Consider the following 9,356-nt stretch of genomic DNA (forward strand, 5'->3'; position numbering starts at 1 on the left):
GGGTGGGCTTTGGAAGCAAAGATACCCTCAGAAACCTGGTCCTGGAGGAGTGTGACCCGCAACATTCAGGCGGGTGAGACTCTCGTGGGACTAATCCTCCTGACGGAGATGTTGCGATTGGCTGCCGGTACAGAGAACAGCAGAGCTAAGTAAGCTCCTTTCCTTCTTCTTTACCTTGACCTAGTCCTAAGTCCCATAAGATGAACGAGTGCAGCTCCTCCGGCCTGGAGGGCCGGGTCCGGAAGACTCTGAAGAAGGTCTTTGGTTTTGATTCCTTCAGGACCTCTCTGCAAGAAAGTGCAGTCTTGACAGTAGCAAAAGGTAAGACACAGCAGTTGTTTGGCAGACTGTGACCTTACTTCGTCAGCTTCCAGTTCTCCTGCCTGCAGTGGAGTTGAAGGAGCTGGCCTCGTGGATTGTGCATTGCTGACAGTGGTTTTGCAATCCCTACAGAGGGTTTCTTGGTTTGGCCACTGTGGTAAACCATCCTAGACCAGAGATAATCCAAGGGTGCTTTGCTGGGGAAGAAATGCTAGTATCCTTTACTGGGAAAGTGTTCTCAGTGGATGTAGATGACCTAATAAACCTGCCTTGTATATCATTATAATAATGGTCTTTCCTTCCTCCACCCAAACATAAGAAGTCTTAAGCTGGTTAATATGCAGTTTTGCTGATTTAAGTGCCCTTCCTCTAGGACCTCCAGCTGGCTCAGCTATAGATTCATAGATTGTTAGGGGCTGGAAGGACCCTGCAAGATCATTGGGTCCAGCCCCTCTGCACTAGGCAGGAAAGACAACTGAGGTCAGGTGACCCCAGCAAGGTGTCCAGTCTCCTGTATTGGGGTTTGCAGCTCTTCACACCTTAAACTGACAAAGTAGTGCTGGCAGAAGTTTATAACATGACTTGGCTCCATTATAGATATGGTTTGAATTCATGGAAGAGTTCTCTGAATGAAATGGTAAAAGCATTCTTTCACTGGTGAGACCCTGTGTATGCTAGGGTTTTGCCAAGGTGCCTTTGTAAACCAGGTTTGGTTCCGTGCTCTTGACTGACATCGCTGTGCTAACAGAACTGGTAGTTATAGACCAGGCTATAGTATCAGAAGCCTATGATCTCCCTCTCTCCACTGGCCACTAGCTCACACACACAGCTGTAGCAAGTGCCTGTGTCAGAGCCAGGGTATCATGTCAGCAATATGTTTCTGCCTTCTAGTTAGTGTGGTATGAGTTGTCCTCTTTCTCATTTAGTAATGGATGCTGTTTTACAATACTAGTTCATATAAAGTATCTGCCTGCAGTTGAAAGAGTCTTAAATCTCTGTTGCGGGGAGATTTTATTTAACAGACTGCAGTAAAAATCTGTCCAGAGACTATAGCAGCTTAATTGCTGAAGGTACAGTCTAAAAGCAAGCCCTTCTGGCACTGGGATGGTATAATCTTGAATAAGTCAGTTAACTGCACTGTACCTTGGTTTAAACCTCTGGGTAGAATAATTCCTGTTGCGTAGCAGGATTACAAGGCTGAATTAATTGCAAAGCAGCTAGAGATTCTTGTAAAGAAGCCGCTAGAAACATGCAAAAGATTATTTTGCTTTTAGGAACTAAAAAAGACCTTTCTTGTGCTGGCATCTAGTGCTGTACGTGCATAAGCCCAGCATGAATACAGCTTCTCTTCATGTATACAAGCTGTTGTACCCAACCCTCCACAGCATAATCCAAAGGAATTTACCGCTGTTCAGCAGCTTTGAGTCTTGTTCTGTTGTCTTCGCAGGCGAGAAGGATGTCTTTGTATGCATGCCCACAGGGGCAGGGAAATCCCTGTGCTACCAGCTTCCTGCAGTACTGGCAGTGGGCATCACCATTGTCATTTCACCTCTGATTGCACTGATTCAGGTAACCGTCTCCTGTTAGCTCTGGATAGGCAATCAGTGAAGGGGTGGGGAGACTGGGGAAACACAGCTGGGTCCTGCCTTTCCACCCACCAGCTTCTAACATCAATTGGTCTCTCAGGTCTCTTCTCATTACCAATAAGTGGGTTTTGCCACTCTGTTAGTAGGAGAAAATGTTGCTGCTGCCAGATTTACCTGGGTTTAAAGTCTTCTGACTTGTCTGAAGAGCAGAACTCTGGGAGGCCTCTCTCCAGCATTCTAATGGTGACAGTAATGGGACTTGAACCAATATAACTGCAATGGGGACCTTTGATTTAACGGAGGGTCACAATGATTGGTCCTGTTCCCTTCCCTCAGTGATGCTGTCTGGAGACAGCAGCATTGATCCACTATAAGTGTTTTAACTGGAGCTTTCCCAAGAATAAAACTGCCATTTTATCACATATAGTAAGAACCCTAAGGATAATCCTTTTTTCTCATAACTGATCTTTGTCATTATCAGACAGAATTGGGGACAAAAAAGCAATTCTGGGAAGAAGCAGTTTTTGGCAGAGGCGCTTCTTAAACATTTTAGGTTACAGGGCACTTACTTTGGGGCACCTTACTGTTTCTGGTGTGTTATACTCAGTTGTGAACAATCACTCTCCACAGGAGAAGCTGCAACATTACTTAGATTCGGTCCAGTCCAACGCACTGCATGATGCTGGCCTCCTTTTAAATAGGCTTCAACCAACATTTTACATATTTTTGAAATGGCTGATAGCTCTCAGAAAATAGTTATCAGTAGGGAATTTCCTTCAATCTAGAATCTTTCCAGTTGGGTTCTGCAGGGATTAGTACTAGTCCTGATGCTATTCCATATTTTTCGCAAGGACCTGAAAGTTGAGAGAGAGAAAATTGCTGCTGATACAATTTGCAGATGACTCAAAGATGGGCAGGATGCTAACTAACAAAGAGGATAATGCAGTTTGGCCAGAAGGATGTATATTGCTTGTTAAGGGCTGTTGAAATGTACTGCCTTTTGTACAACTAAATACAAAGGCGAATAATACCTAGGACCTGGGAATGCACTGGTGAGACTGAAACTGGAATGCTGTGTACAGTTCTCGTGTGTGTTTTTAAAAGGATGCTGGGAAAACTGGCAAGGATGCAAGGAAAAGCCACAAAAGTGAATCAAGGGCTGGAGAATGTGCCTTGCAGTGAGAGACTTGGTGCAGTCAATTTATTACAAAGGAAACTGGAAGTTGACTGGATGGTGAAGCACTTTCTCCCTTGGGGTGAAAAGCTCCATAGCCTAGTAGACAAAGGCCTGACAAGAGCCAGTGGATGAAGTGAAAGCTGGACAGATTCATATTAGAATTAAGATACACAGTTTACCAGTGAAATGACTAACCAGTGGAACAGACCAGCAAGTGGCGTGGAGAACTCCCTGTCTCAGCAAAGGCAAATTCCCAAATGTTTGAGTAAGACTGTGCCTGCCTGGAAGCCATGCCTTAGTCACCTAAGGTATTGGGCTCAATTCAGGGGCAAGAACGTGACATTCTGTGACCTGTGTTATACACAGAGTCAGATTATTGGATCTGGTCATTCCTTTGTGCTTTAAGAATCTATGAATTTCACCTTGGAGGTGGACCCTTTGTGTAATGGTGGGTGAAGCAATATCTGTACGTAGAATGTATTTCACTTAAGTTTGTAAAATGCTTTGGCAGCCTGTGGATCTAGAGATGCTCTATAGATATGAGTAGTTGGCATCCCTAATGCTCTGATGGTAAGCATCCTGAAAAGATTTGGTCCCCTCCCACCCCTTCTGGGAAGGGCTGGACATGTCATGCATAGATCCCTTCTGCCAGTTTCGTTGCTGCACAGGGAGTGTTTGTCACCATAAAAGCCAGTGGTCGCACAGACACAAGGCTGAATGGTTTTGCTAGCTGCTGTGTTTAAAACCTTGATGCTTTTGGTTTAAGAGGGTTGGAGCTGTGGCTTCGCAGTAGCTGTGTGTAGACCTGGTCTGGGTTGGGGTACAGCTTTTTTTTTTTTTTCAAATGCTCATCTTTTTTGGTAGCAATCCTGATACCATGCTTCCTTCAGTGCTATTTTCTTCCTCTGTCACAGGATCAAGTGGATCATTTGTTGGCCCGGAAGGTCAGAGTCTACTCCCTGAACTCCAAGCTCCCTGCCCAGGAGAGGAAGACCATTCTGGCTGACTTGTCAAGTGAGACACCCCGGGTAAAGCTCCTGTATCTCACCCCAGAGATGGCAGCTGCTGCCTCCTTCCAGCCCATCCTGAACTCCCTAGTGTCCCGAAACCTCTTGTCTTACCTGGTGGTAGATGAAGCTCACTGCATCTCCCAGTGGGGGCATGACTTCCGGCCTGACTACCTACGGCTGGGCTCCTTGCGCTGTCACATACCTAACACGCCCTGCATCGCTCTGACTGCCACAGCCACCAAACAGGTCCAGGATGATATTGTGGCATCTCTTAAACTGAAGCAGCCTATCGCCACCTTCAAGACTCCCTGCTTCAGATCCAACTTGTTCTATGATGTGCAGTTCAAAGAACTCTTGACTGATTCCTATGGGAATTTGAAGGATTTCTGCCTAAAGGCTCTCAGAGTGGAGAACTCCACAGGGGTAGGTTTGTCTTGGGAATTACTTCCTAGGCCAGAGCCCTACAGAGGCTTCCTACATGTATGGTGCTAACAGGTCTGGGAAGGAAGGTCTGTGAAAGGAGCATTCTTAAGTCATTTTTAAGACATTCTCAATCTTTGACGTGTAGGATTTCCTTCCCAGCCTCATTTGTCTTTCCCTGCTGGAAAAATGGGCATATGAGAGTTTTGCTTTGCTATGGACTAAGTGCTCTATGATGTAGGCTGGCCTACATGCCAGAAATATGGCAATGGTGAGACCTGTTTAGCTCCTTGCTGTACCAATTTATCAGTGTCCTTGGTAAGTTACTTAGCTGCTCTGTGCCTCACTTATTCCCCTGTACAACAGGGATAGTAATGCCTCTCTACCTTTCAGGGTGTTGTGAGGAGAAATATACTGAAGACTGTAAGGTGCCTGGATACTACGGTAATGGGGACTTCATGAGTATCTAGGACAGACAGGCAGGCATCCAATTTGCCTTACTTTCATGCTGTTTTATCAGCGCCATAGGGCATAGACACAACTTTAAGGGTATTTTGTTGCTGCCAAGAAGAGATATGTTGTAGGCTCTCTCTGTCCTGGTCCCTCAGCAGTAATAGCTGCTAGCTTTGTCACTCTTCCTCAGGTGGCACACTGGATTTTCCCTTCTCTCTGCTTCTGTAGGTATACTCTGGCTGTGGCATTGTGTACTGCAGGACAAGAGAAACCTGTGACCAGCTGGCTATTGAGCTGAGCTACAGAGGAGTGAAAGCCAAGGCCTATCATGCAGGTACTAGAAGCTGTGACTGCCTAGAGTCAGTGTAACAGAAGGTTACCTTCCTTAATGGTCTGGCTCAGGCAGATCTTGGAGAGCAGCTCTCTAGGTCTGACATTGTGACAGCTCAGGTGGGGCCTGGGACTCAAGGCAACTGGTCCTTGATACAAATGCTAGAGAAATGGTTGAATGGTGTTCCCGGGAGCCTGTTGCCTTTGATCCTCCAGAGTCTGAATGTAACCACCTGTGTGCCGTGTTGCGAGATGATTCTCTTCAAGCTTCTGCTTGGGAGGGGTCCAGATTGTCCTCTGTTGCATCCTTAGTCTGACACTGAGCCAGTTTGCAGTCTGGAGTAATGGGTTAAGCTTTGATCTGTATGCTCTTGCAACTTGAGCCAGTCAGGCAGTAGATGGAGCTAGAAAGGGTACCCTTCTTTCCTTCTGACTTCTCTGCTTTTCCCTCCCCAGGACTGAAGGCAGCTGACAGGACTTCAGTTCAGACTGAGTGGATGGAGGAGAAGGTCCCAGTCATTGTTGCAACCATCAGTTTTGGAATGGGAGTTGACAAAGCTAATGTCAGGTGTGTTGGTGTTTGGAGGGCTGAAGAAATGGTGGAACTGAGGTATTACAATGGGCAGGAACTTGGGAAGAGGAGAGGGAAAGGCTTTCTTAGCCTCTCTTGTTCATTAAGGTCTAACTCATCTGAAACACCTGGAAGAAAGATAGCCTCTGCAAGATTCAACGACTCAGCAGCTGAGCAAAATGTGTCTGTGGGATAAGCTCAGAGGGGTTTCAAGAGCTCCAGGGACCATAGTTTAACTTGTAGGCCTGTGCTGGTGTCTACCTTCTCTCTCTTTCCTGGGTATCAGTGGTTTAATCAGAAGGACATTTGATTATCCCAGACTGATACAAAGCACTGCTGCTCAGCCTTGCCTTTGCATTAATAAGATATTGAGTGGTGACTTGCATATGCACCATGCCTGACAAGTACTGGTGTTGCTTTTGGGGAATGGGCTAAGGGGGTGAATGGAAGGATGATGTAGTATCTCTGCTTCTGTTGGAGTCAGCCTGTCCCAGTTTGCTGCTAACCCTGTCCCCAGCAATAGTTAATCATTGCAGGAGCTGACAGCCACGGCTAAGGAGGAAACTTGTATCCTGATGCTTCTTGGCTGCTCCTGATAGTACAGTCCTGATAGAAGCTGAGTATTTAAAAAATATTGGCAGCATATCACTGGACTGCTTTAAGAACTCTGAGGTACAAAAATGCGAGTAAGAATAAAAAAGGCAGCAGTCACTGTGTCGTCCCATGGTGGCAGACCTAAGTCAGCTTTGCAGTAGTGTCTTTTGGATGCACTTCTCGTGTGCAGACTTAATTATGAGTTAGTAATGGTCCACAGTGGCATTTCATGCCTGGGTGGGAGCCCTTAGTCCACAGCTGAGCCAGAACTTTGTGTGCATATAATTGGCAAAGGTGCTTTGTACTGAAATTTAAGTGACATCTTGTGAATTTGCAAAGCAAACGCCACTCTGTTAACGTGTAATTTTGTGGTACTAGACCCAGATGTCTGGAGACAGACTATTTTTTCCATCCTTCACAATTGTATATCTTGATGCATTTGGGGGAGCTAGATACATCTGTATCTGCTGTCTTTGAGTGGCATCCCACTATTGAACTGTTCACATACATACTAGTCTTCTGTTGTAACTTCCCTTTGTGTTGCTCATGGTTCAAAACCCCTTACCTCATAGGCTCCTAGGTTCTGACTCTCACCCTCCTGCCACCCTATTTGTATGCTTTATCCTTGACCTCAGCGGAAAGTGCTGCTGTCCTTGCAGCCACTGAAGAAGTCTACAACAACACGTTTCCTGTTGCCTTGTCCCATGCAGATTCGTTGCCCATTGGAATATTGCCAAGTCGATGGCTGGGTATTACCAGGAGTCTGGAAGAGCTGGGAGAGATGGGAAGCCATCTAGCTGCCGTCTCTATTACTCTAGGGATGACCGGGACCAGGTCAGCTACCTGATCAAGAAGGAGCTCTTTACCATCCAGGTAAGATCCACAGAATAGTATTCCGGAGCGTGGTTTTTTCAGTCTTCTAGGTAAAAGTTTGCTACTGTGTTTGCTGTCTGGTTAACATTAATCTTGCGGTCACTTCAGAGTGTCCCAGAGTAGGATGGAGTTTACCTAGATCTGGTCCCAAAGCTGCCACGTGAGCTGGGGGTAAAAGTATTGTACCTGGATCTGGCTTCATAGTTGCCACATTTGAAGAGAGTGGAAGAGGCTGAAGCAGTGAGAACAGAAGTGGTTGGAGTTGGAGGCATGGCTCAGGCAGAGGTGGTTAGACTTGGCTGTGGTACTGCCATAGGCTGGAAGAGAAGTGGAGCCTATGTTCTAGAGGCTGGAGGGATAGTTGGGTTTGGATGTAGGCAGAGTTGCTGCACCTGTCCAAAACTGTATCAGAGGGAGCTTTGCTGATTATCCCCTGCTTCTTCTCAGGAGAAGAAAGGCACCTTGAAAGAGTCTGATAAAGCAATGATGACAGCTTTTGATACTATGGTGACCTTCTGTGAAGAGCTTGGGTGAGTATATCTGTTATGCATTGCTTGAGGGTCCCTCTTTCTCTTACGTCACCATGACAGCCAGGACTGTTGTGCTTTCTGTAACTTTGCAACTGTGGAGAAGAAAAATGTCTCCTACTGGTTGTGAAGGAATCTTTCCAAATCCCATTGAATGTGATGGATGCAGTGCTGTCTGTGGGCTGAGGAAGGCTGGCAGGAACAGCAGCTCAGAGAGGTGTGAATGCCTGCTTTAATTGCAATTGGCTGTTGATCCTGTAGCTTAATGGGCTAAAATGTTGATGTTAAAGTTATCATTATTCTGATCACTGAAGCAGAACTGCTCAATGTGTTTGTAGGATGTAATGGTTGATACTGGGGACATAGAGTGCTGGGGTTCCTGGTTGGTACACTGGAGTCTGTTCAGTACTCCTGCTCACTAGTATGAGTTGCTGCTATTCCATGATGCCAAACACTACAGCCCTTGGAGCCAAAAAAAATCCCCTTTGTACCCTGCTTCCCTTGCTTTTCAGGGCACCGGGACCCACAAGTATTGCCTGTCAACCCTATGACTTTCCCTATAGCAACTTCTGTAAGCAGTCGTATGCCGTCAACATGGAAACCAGCAGCACAGTGCGACTCTGAGACACTCTCTTAAATCCATGCCCCAGAATTCCTAGTCTCTTGTAGAATTCACCACCAGGCTTCATGCAGAAACCAGGAGCACTTGCTTGAGATTAGCACCAGAGCTTGGCTGCTTCTAGTGATGTCTGATTTGGTTAGATTGTGTCTGAATCGTTTCAGCTCCTAAAGCTGGTCAGTTCAATAGGAGGTACAGTCTCTCTCTCATCTGAGCACACCATCCTCCTCCATCCTCTGTTGCTATGAAGATCTCGGCATATGAAACTGGCACATAACCACACTGGCTGGCTGCATGCCTCGGGGGCTGCAGTTCAGCTGGAAGCAGGCAGAGGGGGATTGTAACCCTGCCACGACAGAGTGGGCCAATTGAGAACGATAATTGGCTGGCCTATGGGAGTTACAAAGCTCCTGGAGAGAGACTGATCAGGACAGAAGAGAGATGGCTAGGAGGCTAAAAGCAGCAGTGACCTAGAGAACTCGCTCAGGGTCTGGGAGAAGACTGCGGCAGAACTGAGGCAGATCGGAGGAAAGAGAGGACTCTGAGGTGAGAGGCTGCAGTGTAGAGCCAGAGTGTCCCTCTCAGGGTCTGGAAAAAGACCCTAGGTGAGTCGGGGAGCTCACTATAGCAAAGGAGAAGACTGGGACTGGAAAAGCGGCACAAAACCAGAGTCACCTTATCAAGATCTGGGAAAAGGCCTCAGGATTGTGAGTGAACTCTATGGACTGTGTTTCCATTTGCTTGCTGGTTGTTTATACCGGGGGGTGTCAACTGGGGGTATGCGTACCCTCGGGGGTACTTGGGAAGGCCCTAGGGGGTACGTGTGGGCAGGGATGGAGTGCCGCCACCCACTACCCTGCACTGTTGCCTCCCAG

At 46.8% G+C, this 9,356-nt stretch overlaps 1 protein-coding gene across 5 annotated transcripts in view; it reads left to right on the forward strand.

Moving 5' to 3' along the window:
• The window catches only part of RECQL5 (RecQ like helicase 5), a 46,808-nt gene that overhangs the window by 702 nt on the left and 36,750 nt on the right, over window positions 1-9,356 (forward strand). For 3 of the 5 annotated variants that reach the window (XM_090061325.1, XM_090061323.1, XM_090061324.1), the window contains exons 2-8: window positions 185-321; window positions 1,769-1,890; window positions 3,999-4,517; window positions 5,196-5,301; window positions 5,754-5,865; window positions 7,173-7,335; window positions 7,783-7,865. In XM_090061325.1, coding sequence (XP_089917451.1) covers window positions 201-321; window positions 1,769-1,890; window positions 3,999-4,517; window positions 5,196-5,301; window positions 5,754-5,865; window positions 7,173-7,335; window positions 7,783-7,865 — 1,226 coding nt within the window. In that variant the 5' untranslated portion in view covers window positions 185-200. Of the gene's footprint in view, window positions 1-183; window positions 322-1,768; window positions 1,891-3,998; window positions 4,518-5,195; window positions 5,302-5,753; window positions 5,866-7,172; window positions 7,336-7,782; window positions 7,866-9,356 lie in introns of those variants that run through there. The other 2 variants (XM_090061327.1, XM_090061326.1) reach the window with 2 other exon arrangements.

Source organism: Crocodylus siamensis, chromosome 8 (genome assembly GCF_052110815.1).
Source record: "Crocodylus siamensis isolate JL-2025a chromosome 8, ASM5211081v1, whole genome shotgun sequence".
Taxonomy (NCBI): domain Eukaryota; kingdom Metazoa; phylum Chordata; order Crocodylia; family Crocodylidae; genus Crocodylus; species Crocodylus siamensis.